At 39.1% G+C, this 15,469-nt stretch overlaps 1 protein-coding gene across 50 annotated transcripts in view; it reads left to right on the forward strand.

The window, feature by feature from the left end:
• The window catches only part of Tm1 (tropomyosin 1), a 39,357-nt gene that overhangs the window by 23,619 nt on the left and 269 nt on the right, over positions 1–15,469 (forward strand). For 3 of the 50 annotated variants that reach the window (XM_089736432.1, XM_028185272.2, XM_089736435.1), the window contains 6 exons: positions 584–701; positions 4,517–4,587; positions 6,173–6,248; positions 7,616–7,678; positions 8,550–8,619; positions 13,233–13,498. In XM_089736432.1, the coding sequence (XP_089592558.1) occupies positions 584–701; positions 4,517–4,587; positions 6,173–6,248; positions 7,616–7,678; positions 8,550–8,619; positions 13,233–13,318 (484 nt within the window). In that variant the 3' untranslated portion in view covers positions 13,319–13,498. Of the gene's footprint in view, positions 1–583; positions 702–1,525; positions 1,644–2,956; positions 3,028–3,677; positions 4,588–6,172; positions 6,249–6,513; positions 6,577–6,931; positions 6,995–7,615; positions 7,679–8,549; positions 8,620–9,600; positions 10,883–13,232; positions 13,499–15,469 lie in introns of those variants that run through there. The other 47 variants (XM_028185285.2, XM_089736424.1, XM_089736438.1 and 44 more) reach the window with 31 other exon arrangements.

The following is a 15,469-nucleotide window of genomic DNA, read 5'->3' on the forward strand; positions in this document are numbered from 1 at the left end:
GGTTTTTTTTTTTTCAAATGATTTTGGAAACAAAAGTGTGTAATCGATTTATTTTTATTTGCTGAAAAATAAAGTATTTTAAATAGCAAAGCTGCGATATCACTTTTGTTTCTTTTTCAATTTTTTTTTGCTGGGTTAAATTATATTGCAGAAGCCACTATATTTGGCATTTATTTAAATATACATACCAATATATTTATACAGTATTGAGTAAATTCGCGTTATAACATCATAGTAGTTACATCAACGACAAGTATGTGGCTTCTTCAAAATCTATGGTATAATTGGATCTGTCTTTAATTACCTTAGAAATAAAGCTGTAAATATATTTCAGTACGATTAATACGTTTTCAATGTGTGCATGATCATGTGTTTTTTTTCTTTATATTTTATGCCCTTAACCACAATATTCTTGACCCTAGTTTTGAGATCGCTATTAAAAAAGCAAAAAAAAAAAAAACTACCACACCGTTCCTACTTTAATACGGTAGAAACTTCTAGAACGAATATTCTGTGCGGTATTCGTAGTTGAGTGTATCATCGATGTTTTAACACGCATGTCGTTTGGCCCCGCACTAATCAGAATACGCAAGGCGCTGGAGAACCGCACCAACATGGAGGATGATCGCGTTGCCATCTTGGAGGCTCAACTGTCACAGGCGAAGCTCATCGCCGAGGAGTCGGACAAGAAATACGAAGAGGTGATTGCTTACTAATGTAACGTAGATTTTCTCGTTACGTGCAGTATTTTCCGATGACGTACCGTCTCGCTTATTTATACATTGTGATAATGAAAACTCGTACGACAAATTAGGTCAACGTTATATATTTTATTAGAATTTAAATTATTTTATTTGTGAAATCGACGTTCGAAAAGTTGAATACTGCATTAACGACGATATGTTTAAGTGTTATAATAAATCGTTTCGCTTTAAAAATATAAATACATTTTCAGGTTTGCAAGTATTTACACAAATCATGCTTAAAGTTAATTTAATAATTACCTTCAGTTGTATAAAATATACATAGTAGTAATATGTAATAAAATAGCTTTCACGAAACGATTTATTGTACAAGATAAATGATTTATCAAGAACATTATGTAATACCGGTTCTTTTTTTTTTTTTGATAAATTTCTTGTAACTTGTTGCACACGAATTGCATAAAACGCATTACGTTCTTGATGTCAAATTAATATGTCAATGTTGCATAAATGTTTTATCTTTTTTAAAAATCGAACGAAACATCATTTGTGCAACGTTATCGATAAAACTTACGACATCTTTGAAGTCACCAATGAGCCTCATTAGTAAATTAAACCAGTAATTACCACATTGTTGGCTTCGAAGATAATTCTATTCGCAGCGGATTCCGGCGGTAGCGGTTTTGTTTGTTGCTTTGTGTGTTCCTTGCATCATTGAGTTGTTCATCATCTTGCATGTCTTCTAACTATTGGGGTTACTCTTGATTTTTATATGTAATGAGAATACTCAATATTATTATGTATGTTGTTGTGGTATCCAGCGCACGTAAGGTGCTCGAGAACAGGTCGTTGGCGGATGAGGAGCGCATGGACGCCCTCGAGAATCAGCTGAAGGAAGCCAGGTTCCTCGCTGAGGAGGCCGACAAGAAATACGATGAGGTCTATATATGGGAGTTTCGTTGTCGTTTGGTTTGGCTTGTCCCGCTTTCCCCCTATACAAAATGACTTGCTAATAACTGAGAGGAAACTGAAAGCTAGCAGGAATAATACTTTGGGGTCGCAGTCCGACCAAGTGTCCAAATAGCACGAGATTCGGTCGCAGTCCGGACGATGTGTCTATGCATGTGTTATATGAGGGTATATCACGATGCTCATCAATGATACCGGTCAACGTTCTCGTAGAACCCGTTGCTTGCGACGAAGGGCTCGACGAGTAAATTAACCCACAGACAGTCCACTGAGTTTCTCGCCGGATCTTCTCAGTGGGTCGCGTTTCCGATCCGGTGGTAGATTCTGCGAAGCACGGCTCTTGCTAGGGTTCTTGTTAGCAACGTCGTCAGGTTTGAGCCCCGTGAGCTCACCTACAAGCTCGGCGAATCTAGAATAACCCCTCGAGGTTACTAGAATAGGTAGAAAAAAAAAAGAAATATATCACAACACCGGGAGTGACAGGTTATTGATAGAGCAAGAAAGATACATGCTTAAAGAAATAGCAAAACCTGTTCCCTCGTCAATGCCTTACCACTTGACCCCATATGTATGATACTGTACTGGCATTTCTAATTCTCAGTTTCCATGAGTTTGTGCGAGTCACGATTGTAAATCATTGTTTATTTTAACTTTCTTCAACAGCGATGACGGTTAAACATATTCCTAAACCATTTCCAGACTGAATATTATGTTTTATTAATAGAAATTGATATAATCTTACTAATATATGTAATGACGTGGATTTGACTTGTGATTTAACTAATAAAATTTTAAAATTATTAATCACCTGCGTTGAGTTTTGTAATGTATAAAGATTTTCGTCATCGTGAGTATGTTGCTTGATAAATGATTCGTGCCATGTTGTGTGTGACGCGTTATCGTATCAAGATTAGATAAAAAACAAAAAATGTCCAGTTTTAATTTTATTGAAAGACATGTAACGTGTTGGATAGGTAGGTAGAGTAGTAGGTCTACGCCATATGGTCGCCGCTGCAATTATACGTCCCAATTCCCCTGACATGACCCTGCGCGGTGAAGGTGCACGTAAAAGTCACCGTCCCATTAAGGAGTTGTACCGGGCCCGATCTTGGGCCATTTGCCTTAAAAGGGGAGGACAGGTCTCCATCGTCGCAAATGTCGTTACATAAGCTATACGTCCATATAAGAAGGATGTACTTGCTCAACGCCCGGACGGATAGCATCTGTGCATGATCTGACAATTCATATGATTACGGTCGTTTAATATGATGTGGTGTCTTCAGGTTGCTCGTAAGCTGGCCATGGTTGAGGCTGACTTGGAGCGCGCCGAGGAGCGTGCCGAGTCCGGCGAATCGTAGGTTTCCATACATTTCGCCGAAGGATCGCCATACGTCTCGACATTGACCTCGTGCGGGCTCTAATGACAATGGCGTTTACGTCGCTTCGTCTCGCTAAAGCCTCACACATTACAGCCTGTCACGCGATAATGATCGTTAACGTGGTGATCCGTAGGCCGTTTTTTTTGCGTGTTTTCGCCGCCGTTCTGCATGATTGTTCATTTGCATTCTTAACATTGCTGCACTGTAACCCGATTTACCTACATAGGTATTTCTAACATCGGCTCTCACTCTTTTTTTTTTTTTTTGCTGCATGTCCGTTATTAGGTTGCCGCCGAGCTGCAAGCTGATTAGGAGGATTTAATTTAATTTGCATCATTCATGACATTACGGCGTCACTAATTCACACGTGAAATGGTGACGCCTATTTATTATAAGAACCAGAGGTCAGCATCATTTCCTACTGTCCGCGAAGTAGGTAAATAATGCTATCCTCTCCGATTCAGACTAAAACAAGGGTTGCCCCATCTCATGGATATTTCTTATGTTTAACTATCGTGTCCATGTGCCGACTAAACTTCCGTCTTTCAGTGTGTGTACAGCTAAACGTGGTTACAGGCTAGGATGTCAGGAAATATGTGTGGTATAGGGCAATTTTCGTTTTCAGATATGCACCGCATTACACCAGAATTACTGGCCGTATGCGTGCCGCGCATATACAACCGCACACATCACATAACGATAATGATAATGCACTAGATAGCACTTAGATTATTATTAAACTTGTATTTTTTTGAAAATATTAACATTTTAGAAGTTAAATGTTTTGGGACAACCCTCGTTTATTATTATTTTTATTTCGAGTGAGTACTGACGCCGCTCTCGACTGCTTGCTTCGTTTCAGTTTTGTTTTCCGATGAATATATACCTACGAGCTTTGCTTTTATTTTGTGGCAGAACTACACCTAGCATATAAGGCCTAAATTAAATAGATTTTCGCCTACAGCCTAAATTACGTAGCTCATCAGTTTCAAAGCCGACCTGTATTTTGTGAAATTAACGACTTCAATACCTAAATGTAGCGGTTAAAATATTTTTAAGCTAAACGAATCTTAAAATGTACATGAACCTTTTGCAATTTGATTAATTGTAATGTAAATTACGTGACCTGTGTGCTTAGTGCGAGTTTTTTAACGTTTTCGATAGCGTAAAAGTTAGCTCATATTTGTATGGAATGGGATCGTTTGCCTACGTTTGCCGCTAGGGGCGCTGTTCCAACCGCATACAAAATTGCACTAAGCACACTGCACTAAAGCACCATTCACTATTATGGAAGATCTTCGAAGTATCCGTAGTTGTAATGTATGCACTGCACCGGAGAAGCGTACGAGTGAACAGAGCGGCGTCCGGCTCGATAGGATTAGTGTGTGTTGTTTGTGAGCGTGTGTGTGTGTGCGTGTGTGCGCGTGTATGTGTGCGTGCGAACTAACGCTCGGCCGGCGGTAGGTGGCGCGCAAGCTTGTCCTTATGGAGCAGGACCTAGAGAGGGCGGAGGAACGCGCCGAACAAAGCGATTGGTAAGTACACACATGCACACATCGAGACGAGATAGGGTGTATAGGAAAATATTTTTCAAATATCGAATACCTAAGGCCTAAAGGATAAGACGTCCGGTTCATTCGTGTTGAGCGATGCACCGGTATTCGAATCTCAGGCGGGTACCAATTTTCTAATGAAATACGTACTCAACAAATGTTCACGATTGACTTCCACGGTGAAGGAATAACATCTATACTAATATTATAAAGAGGAAAGATTTGTTTGTTTGTTTGTTTCGAATAGGCTCCGAAACTACTGGACCGATTTGAAAAATTCTTTTTCCATTAGAAGCCGACATTGTCCCTGATGAACATAGGCTACTTTTTTTATTTTTTATTTTTATTTAATTTTTTTTATTTCATGTGTGTTTTAATGTTTCCGAAGCGAAGCGAAGGCGGGTCGCTAGTCGTATAATAAAAATCAAACCCGCAAAATTATAATTTGCGCAATTACTGGTGGTAGGACCTCTTGTGAGTCCGCACGGGTAAAGTACCTACGCCCTGCCTATTTCTGCCGTGAAGCAGTAGGTTTCGGTTTGAAGGGTGGGCCAGTCGTAACTATACTGAGACCTTAGAATTCATATCTCAAGTAGTGGTGGCATTTACGTTGTAGATGTCTATGGGCTCCAGTAACCACTTAACACCAGGTGGGCTGTGAGCTCGTCCACCTATCTAAGACATAAAAAAAAAATTGGCATTAAAAACTTACAAACATACTACGCTATTAGGTTTAGTACTTTAATAGTTCGCATTGGCTATTTTTAGTTTAAGATTGAATTCATTATAAAGATCATCGATGCATGAATTAGTCTTACAGATGTGTGTATCAGTGAAATTATATGAGGAATTTCATCGCTTGACACATTATGCTCTTATCTGTGTGCATTCGACATTATGCTGATACACGCTGATAAAGGACATAAAAGATGTCATTATGTCAAAGGTATTTTAGTCGCATTAAACAAACCGGTCCCGGATAACACGTTCTGAATCATTTTCGTTATAAACGTTATCCTCCTCATTTCGCATAAATACCTTTGTCATATGTTTTTGCATGTTTTGTTCTATAAATCACTAATCATAATATATTTGTAGTCATATTTGAGTCGAGTCGATTCAAATCAGGCAACGTAAGTTTTTCCGAGTTTCGCTTTATAGAATCTAAATTGGCATTGTATTGGTCCATTGTTAGTTTACCGCACCTAAGCAAAACAATATTTTATTTTTAAGGGATTTTATGACCTGGTAACTCAGACCTTTAAGTCAAGTCTTATTTTAATTTTAATGAGAACTGTCTGTTGCACATTCCGCCTTTAATTTCAAACAGTTGTAACCTCGAAATTTTGAATAATTTGTTTGAATAATTGACTTAATAATAAAAATAAGATAATAATTTAATAAAACGTACTTATATCAAAACGTAAGAATATCAAAAATTTTCAATTCAACTGAATCATTTCTGTTAAATCGATGCGCAAATTATTTTCATTTTGAAGTCTTACTAAACACGTCGAAATAGTGCTACAGAGAAAATTTGATTGGGGTCTCTTTTTTTTTCTTTCAGCAAAATCGTTGAGCTTGAGGAGGAGCTCCGTGTCGTTGGTAACAACCTGAAATCTCTGGAAGTCTCAGAGGAGAAGGTATGTGTAAATCATTAATAAACTATACCTAATAATAAGTTTAAGATAAAGGCTAGATTATAGAAGTTCCCAAAATATTGTAGTATTGCAAAGCTACAGTCCCAATTTTATGATGCACCAACCAATTTACTCAAGACAATTAATTCTTACTCGAACAATAATCGTACAGTTGCGGATATAAAATTGTTAGGCAAAAAAAATTGGATCTTATTTACACGTATGTTAGTGAACAGTAATGTAACTTGTCATGTACCGTTCCACGCAGGCCAACCAACGCGAAGAGGAGTACAAAAATCAGATCAAAACCCTCACCACCCGTCTGAAGGAGGTGTGAAAGGAATGACCTCGGTCGATTTGAGAGTGTTTTTATGCTTGTTCTAACCGCACACGGCACACGTCCTCTAGTGTAGCCCATGGATTTTCCGTTAAATCCAGCGGCATGCTTCAAATTACACAGAGAATAGTGCGTGTATAACTGGCCGATTTTATACTCTTACAAAATTTTGTTTAGCTGTTGTGTTTACATGTTTACTCTCATTAACAATGTACAGTTTGATATATCTATCGGAGTGTCCCCGCAATGTCATCGTTTTAGAACGAAGATGGCGCTGTGGGGGGTACTTACTGCATGAGTGATACCGTTTTCGCTGTTTTGTGTTTCCGTAAGCAAATAATAATTCCAGGCGACGAAAAGGGAAGAGACATACGAAACTCATCTTAAACTACTGGACGCCCAACTCAAAGAGGTAAATCGTACAGCCGAAGCGGAGGGCCCGTAGGTAGTTCGGTTGCGGTTGTAGAATCGATCCATGTTCATTAGTCTTGTGTCTGCCAGGTAGACGGGTACGCTGTGTATGCTAATTTAAAAGTTCATCTGTATTTTAATTGTTTTAAATTGGCATAGTATGTAATGAGTTTGGTATAGGCTTCGTGAGGCTGTATTCGTTTGGGTATAGGCCCCGAGTCGCGGCTGACGGCGGCGGTTGGTGCTTCATCTTTGCCTCTTTTATCTGCCAATCCTTCTATGTGTTAATAAATTTCATTACCTACATGTATGTAAGTGGCGTTCGCGTTGAGTTTGTACGCTTCGTTAATCCCGTTATCGATTGTCTGATGCGTTTTTAATTCAGTTGCCACTCGTAGATTGTTATCGTTCGAGTGGCCTCTTTAAAACCGCGTAAGCGTAAAGTTATAAGCTATTGAAACGGTCTCGCTTGAATTTTCGCGCGTAAATCGGTTAGTTCGTCTAAAGCGCTTACAAGAATACGGTAAATGCACGTGCGAACGGGCACAGAAGCGTACAGTCTGAACGTAGACGTCGGCATGTCCCGGTGGCGAGCCGTCAGTAATCCGTCCTGTGTGGCTAGGCGATGGCGTCTCGCGAGCACGTCGAGGATAAGATCCACAGCCTCTCGCAGAAATTGGCTCAAGTAAGTTTGCAAATAAAACGCGGGAGCTCTGGTACATAAACTTTATGGTTAGCCTATGTTTCGTATTGTTGCCAACTATTGAAACACACCGTACAAAAAAGTTATCGGTATATCTGTATTTAAAAAAAAAACAATGATGAAACCGTTTGAAAATAAAATCACGGTTATTGTTCAAGATTCTAACAAATCAGTATATTTTTTTACACCAGAGCACCCTGTTTTTTTATAGTATTTAATATTCATATGTCGTTGTCATCGCCCTCAATCGGTGACGTCGTTAGTTACATTGGATAATGGTTTATATTATTTATTATTATGTTAGTTTTGTAGAGTTCACATCTCGTAGCTGCTTTGGGAAAGGTAAAATGAAATGCATGAACTTTTCGCTTTAAACGTATAGAGTTTGTTCAATTATTCGTAATGCTTTATGTAATATAGCTGTTTCATTTTTTTTAATTTTTACAATTAATACGACAATGTGTTGTCACTTTTTTGTTTGTTTGTCGACAGTTAAAGATTTATTAATCAAAGTGCATGTTGATTTTTTTTGAACAGTCTTTTTTCTGAAAACTTTTTTTTTTTCAATTCCATTACAATTTATTAACCCCCTAAATTTAATAGTAATACATTTAAATGCAGATGATAGTGTTTGAATTTGTTTTACATTTGTATAAATCTTATAAATAGCAGAATATTTTAACTTTAAATACATACAATGAAAAACATTCTTACGAACATAAATATTTTAAATCACTATAATTTGATTTTATCTCATGTTCTTGAAAGTAGGCCACGTATTTAAAATTCAGAAAAAAGACTGCGAAACATGCCGAACCTGTTTTTTTTTAAAAGTCGTATTAAAATATTTCAGGCTGAGGCACGTGCCGAGTTCGCCGAGCGTTCCGTGCAGAAACTGCAAAAGGAGGTCGATAGGCTTGAAGGTAAATTATACTGTATTATATACAAAATTTTACAAGAAAAACGAAAGAAGAATTATATATACGTTCAGGAAACTCTAGCTTTTTTTTTTAGATTATAAAAGCAGTATACAAAACGTTAGTGGAATCGGAATTCGAAAATTTGTTGTTGGCAATACAAACCATAGATTTCTCTTCAATATTTTTAGACATACATCGTACCGTGAGTGCGTTTGTAAATTAATTGTAACTGAATTCTACGGGGCTTTGTGCTAGCAGTTTCCTGAAAATTAAATTCCATTTTACAAATTATTTCTATTATCAACTTTGATTCTATAATGGTCCTAGTTTTCAAGGTTATCCAGTTATTACAGAGTAAACGTCGTACAGCAGTTTGGTTAAGTTTAGAAAAAATTCTCTCTATGGTCAAGTACAAATAACAGAGTTCTCTTTTTAAAAAAGTAACAAGTGCTTAATTACACATTGTACTTGTACTAAAAAAAATCATTTAAAACCGTTTTAATGAGTTTGCCTAATTATTTAAAATGCTGTACTATATTTGAGAGCTTAATTTTACTTTTGCTTTAATTCTCTCTAAGCTTCACGTTTTTTTCTATTTATAATTTACTTTATTTTTAGTTTACTGTTGTAGTGTCTATGAAACTTTATAATAAAGTTTTGTACACACTACTTTAGTTGTGTTAGCATGGTTTAATGTTAAATACGACCTACTAGAAAACCGTACCTTTGGTGTTTTTTCAATTGTGTATTGGCATGGTTTTTAAATGTTGTTTTTAAGTTGCCTGCCTGTTTTGTATGATTCAAATATAATCACGTGACGGGTGACTGTAGTTTCCAGCAATTTTGGTGATTAATTTTTTTATGAAAAAGAAATGTATGGATTCGATTGTTGTATCTGGATTTGCTAGTCACTGTCAACGGTTATGTTTGGATGTTTGTTTGTTGTGGTGTGCGACTGACCCGTGGCCGCGTCCGATCTTGCAGACGATCTGGTGGCCGAGCGCGAAAAGAGCAAACTCCTGCAGGAGGAGATGGAGGCCACGCTCCACGACATCCAGAATATGTGAACACCGCACTCCCCTCATTAGCCCGCTCGGCTTCCCCGTTCCGCAACTAATCGCTTAGGGTTGCCGAAAATATTTTTCTACCATTCTATGGAAAAAATTGTGTAGATTAATAGTTTATTTAGAATTTTATTTTTCTTATGAATTTTTTATATTAATTCACTTTCATATGAATGATGAAATGACTTATAGTGGAGTCGAGCGGGCTTCTAGATGTTACTACTTTTAGAGTAATTGCCAGCCGCTTTTTTTTATGTAACGTCAAAATACCGAGTGTTTAATACGCCACTGCCAAGTGCAATTTTTTTTTTTAATTTTGATACACAAAGAAATTTATACTAATACTATTCCGTATAACTGTTTGAGAGTGTATCTCGCATACTTTGTAGTCATTATTTTACGAGCGTGCCTGCGTATGCCGATGATCGATATTTTAATATTTTTATTTTATCTTACAAATGCTTTTTTTACGGCACTCACGGTTATTATCTTAATTACATTCGACATTCCAATATTGGGACCAAAATGTGATTTAAACGCATTTTTTGCGCGACGGCTGATTGTGAGTTCGAATTATTTTAAAGATTGCACTTTTATAATTCAGTTTCTCCGTAAAGGCCTAAACGAGTTATTTTGTTTTGGAATAACCTAATAATAGCATTTGTCTGTTTGTATTTTATTTATTTCTCGCGAAATAGATTAAATTCACAAACGAGCAAGACACACATTGGTTTGCACTTTTGTTTGCGACTTATCGCAAAATGAAATTTACTTAACACTAGGGAAGAGATTAGAAATTTTATTTAATGAGAGTTGGTAACACGTAAATATTGATATTTATAGGAGTATACTTGCTATGAAGTATTTGATATTCTATTTTTGTTTCGAGTATGAACATTTCTCGTGTCATAATTTTGAGTTTGTTGTTATTTATTTAAATTAATCGATGGTATGACGAGTATTCCTGAGCTGTAAATATGAACAGTACAGTAGTTTATCGCCGGTAGCGCTGGCAACACCTGCGACTTTTCTACAAACGATGTAGTAACGGAGTAGCGCTACCGTTACGTATGACTATCAAGGGATTTCTGTCTTTACAATGTTATCGATTAATGAATTGATAAGTTCGTGAGAAATAAATTAATGATTTTTAAGAGTATTCTAACACAAGTGTTTATAAATATATTGTATTATTATTTTTATTTGGTTGTTTTTCTACTAACCTGTGTGACCTTTTTTATCCTTGTTCTGATAACACCGTTCATCGATTCTATCAGCTATAAATATATCATTAACTTTTTCATTTCTAAATCGAATGACCTCCACTATCATTACCGCACCATTCGGAAAACCATTTGAATAAAAATGAAATGAAAAACACCGAAGAATTAGAGTAATTAGAGGGAAAATACGGCGCATTGTACATAACCATGGTTCGAGGCACGGGCATGAGCGGATCCTCGCATCGTCCCCGCTAGTATCGCATGGAGCGGCCCCGTGCTAACGCATCCCTCGAGCAACCCGACCGGCCGGGGCTCATCCACAACGCCTGTCGCAGATGATCTTATCAACGAGATTGAGAAGTACAACGACATCGGAGACGACATCGACGACTCGTTCGTCGAACTCATCCCGGGGGTCGACCCCAACCAGCGACAGATCGAAGCCGCGCGCCGCGAGTACGAGCGCCTCCATCCGCCCAAGCAGCCCACACCTCCGCCGCCGCCCAAGGAACCCACCCCGCCGCCGCAACCCGCACCGACACCGTCCGACGCACCGCCTGCAGACGGCGCCGCGCCCCCTGCCGACAGTGTGCCTCCCCCGGCTGACGGCTCCGCACCAGGAGCCCCGCCGGCAGACGGAACTGCTCCGGCCGCTCCACCTGCTGAAGGAGGAACTGCTCCTGCTCAGCCACCGGCTGAAGGTGCTCCACCAGCAGAAGGAACACCTTCAGCAGTACCATCTGCAGATGGCGCACCGGCCCCAGTGCCTCCAGCCGAAGGAGCACCAGCGGCTCCGACTGGTGAAGGTGCTGCGGCTCCGGCTGCGCCTGCTGAAGGGGCACCGGCTCCAACTGCCGATGGCACGGCAGCCCCAACGGCGGAAGGAGCACCGGCTCCGGCTGCCGAAGGAGCACCAGCTCCAACCCCAGAAGGGGCACCAGCTTCAACAGCCGAAGGGGCACCAGCTCCACAAGCAGCACCCGCAACCGAAGGTGCTCCGGCAGCTGACGCTTCAGCTCCGGCTGCAGGTGCGCCAGCTGATACCGCGTCTGCTCCGGCTGCAGCTGCACCTGCAGACCCTGCTTCGGCACCAGCTGCTCCAACTGATGGTGCTCCGGCTCCCGCACCTGTGGATGCAGCAGCTCCGGCGCCTGCTGCTGCCCCTGCTGCGGATGGTGCCCCGGCACCCGCACCTGCACCAGAGCCCGCCGCAGAGCCAGCTCCGGCTCCTGCCTCAGAGCCGGCGCCCCCCGCGCCTGAATCTGCTCCCGCTCCGACGGACACGCCGGCTGCCTAAATTGATTATATACATTGGACGGCTTGATTTCGATTCTCGCGCGATTTGGACTATGACGTATTCGGTTAAAGCGATATGATTTTTATATAACATATTTTAAAGTATTTGATGTAATCGTAAAAATAAAAAAAATGAAGAACATAGCTGATGGAATAGTTAATTTGAAATAAAAAGAAAAAAAACGCAGATAGATGGTAGTGAATACCCGCCCGCATGCTCGTGTAAACTAATATTAATCGAGACGGCGTAGTGAACAGCCGAGTCTCCGCAGACGATCTGATCGCGAGCAAGGAGCTGTTCCATGAGATCGGCGGCGAGCTGGACTGCGCGTTCAGGGACCTGGGCATGCAACCGTCCGCGGCGCCGGTGCCGCGCCCGTGCGACCGCTGCACCTGCTGCCACTGATCGCACGAAACTAGCAGCGCTTTTCACGTGCATTTAAGCCAGTTACCCTGTATCTACGATTAAAAAAAAAAAAAGAAAAAAAAAACTGATCCATGACGCTTCCCTAACGAAATTGCATGCTAATTGGAAAATTTACTATGTCAAATCTGCCTGTGTGGCGACAAATTTAGGAATAACGTAATCGCAAAACTTCGCATGGCTTCAAAATAACAGGAACTGAACACGTAAGCATTGTTTTATTTTTATTTAATTACTTCTCATAAACATTGCTTTTACATCGCTGACAGACGGTACTAGGATATAAGGACTATTGTGTCATTAATAAAAATTCTAACATTATATTCCCGGGAGTGTGTGAATTGAGAACCCCCCTAAAAAAGAAATGAAAAATATTAATTTTAAATTACAAATAAGATATGTTTTGAAATGAAATCTTTATTATTGGTTTAAGCCTAAAGTTCCGTCTGTTACTATAACTGCTAAAACTAATGCAAACTTGACTTAGAAGAATTTTCAGTAAGGATGTTATAAGTGGCAGCCGAGCGGTAGAGAATATATTTTGTTTAAAATCAATATTGACAAATTAACGAATTGAAACGGCTCGTAAATCGATTGTTGTATGTTCAGACGAACTTGTCGCCGAAAAGGAGAAATACAAGGACATCGGAGACGATCTGGATACCGCCTTCGTAGAGCTCATCCTCAAGGAATAATAAGCTTCCGTTATACAAAGACCCGAAGTCTGAGTGCCCTGGCAAAACCATCAGCCCGCGATTCAATATTCAAACATAGATTCTAATTTTAATTTTGTATTCCTGACTTTTAAGTTATGAAAATCCATACAAACATGGTGGTATTTATTTTCGAATAAACTAATTTATTATCTATAATAATGTCTTTTATTTTATACCATACACTGTACCTAACTTTGTGAATTTAAAATATTTTATAAAATCAATGTGTAGTATGTAGGTTTTGTTTTCTTGGTTTTCGATAGTCGTTGCCATAATAAAAAATTGAATCGTTCGTGACGAACAAAACTAATTTATTGGAAACTTCAGAAATAATAAACCCGAGATTAATCCGAGTCAGTGGTATTAGTAGGCCTAATCTGTAATATTTCTTAGAATATGTGCTTTCCACGCTATGGGCTGTATCTAGTTGTTTATAAACTTGATGACTGCCATCCACATCTTGGTACGGTTGAAGTTTCAGTTGCATTGGATACTGCTATCCCTTCAGAAGTAATGGTGGTCGTATATTTTGGTTAAGAATCTAAACCGATTATGTAAGATCTTGCGACGATGTCCTGTGAGCGCGGTCTTCCCGGGCCTAGGGTAACTAACTACTAAGGTAGACAGACACGAGCTTGGTAGTTGTGGTAGTCGAAACAAATTTGGTACGACTTTATAGTGATGGTGGAAATCACGCATATCGCGTAGTATAAAAATGTATAATGAGTATTTTAGGTGCCTTTCAATGTACATATGACATAGAGAGAGATTAATTACTGTTTTGAGAACACGACTCGCATTTGTTCGTGAACTACATTTACAGTTTTTTTCTTCTACCTAAGCTGAGAGCCTTGAGAGGCTATTTCAGCATAACCTTAACTAGTAGGTGAGCTCACGGGGCTCAAACCTGACGACGTTGCTAACACGAACCCTAGCAAGAGCCGTGCTTCGCAGAATCTACCACCGGATCGGAAACGCGACCCACTGAGAAGATCCGGTGAGAAACTCAGTGGGCTGTGTCTGAGGGTTAATTTACTCGTCGAGCCCTTCGTCGCAAGCGACGGGTTCGACGAGAACGATGACCGGGTTTATAGGCATTATGTAGGCAGTACGACAAAGGTCAATAGACATGCGATTGATAATTTAAAAAAAGCTAAATTATTTATTACATTAAAATTGTAGCCATACTTCAAATTTTTTATTTTTAAATGACTACCTACGTTTAAGCCTTAAGCTTCTTTCAGACTGCGCTTTAATATAATAGCATATAGTGTATAGCTCATAGCACAGCAATATCGCGCACCATACATTGTTATGGACACGTTCACACTGTACTGTACTATATATTATTGGCTAAGTATACGCTCCTATACTATATGGCACTATAGTATAGCGTAGTCTGAAAGCATCTTTATGAATTTCTTACTGACACCGATAGCATACTTAAAATCTATTATTAGAATAAATCTTGTATGATAGAACGGTAAGTATGTTTTAAATGCTTTTGGTTTTTTTTCAAGCTTCATATATTTTGTAGGCATGCACTTCGGAAACATTAAATTTTATTATTGACTAGCGACCCGCCCTTGCTTCGCTTCGGAAACATGAAATTTTATTATTGATAGCGGAGCTATGTTACCCGCGGGTGACGTCGCGGGGCGAAGCTAGTCTAAAAAAAGTAGCCTAAGTTACTCCTTATATCATCAGCTACCTATCAGTGAAAGTCTCGTCAAAATCGGTCCAGCCGTTCCAGAGATTAGATGGAACAAACAGACAGACAAACTAAAATTGTAAAAAATGTTATTTTGGTGTATGTACCGTATATATTCATATGCATGTAGTAAAAAGCGGTTATTTCAATAATACAAACAGACACTCCAATTTTATTTATATGTATAGATTGCAGTTCCACCTATATGGCTGTCAGAGTCGAGAAAGAAGAAAATCTGATTGATCATTTAATTTTATTATTTAACATTATCTAAGCTGTTTTGTATGTCTGAATTTTCATCGCGTTTAAACTTTGCGATGAAAATTTGGCGAAATTATCGGTATTTTGAAATATTATAACAAATTTAAGCATTAGCAAATTGATCCCATAAATGTTTATCCCTCCTATATATTTTGTGT

This window comes from Bombyx mandarina, chromosome 21, assembly GCF_030267445.1.
Source record: "Bombyx mandarina strain Sakado chromosome 21, ASM3026744v2".
NCBI classification, from domain to species: Eukaryota; Metazoa; Arthropoda; class Insecta; order Lepidoptera; family Bombycidae; genus Bombyx; species Bombyx mandarina.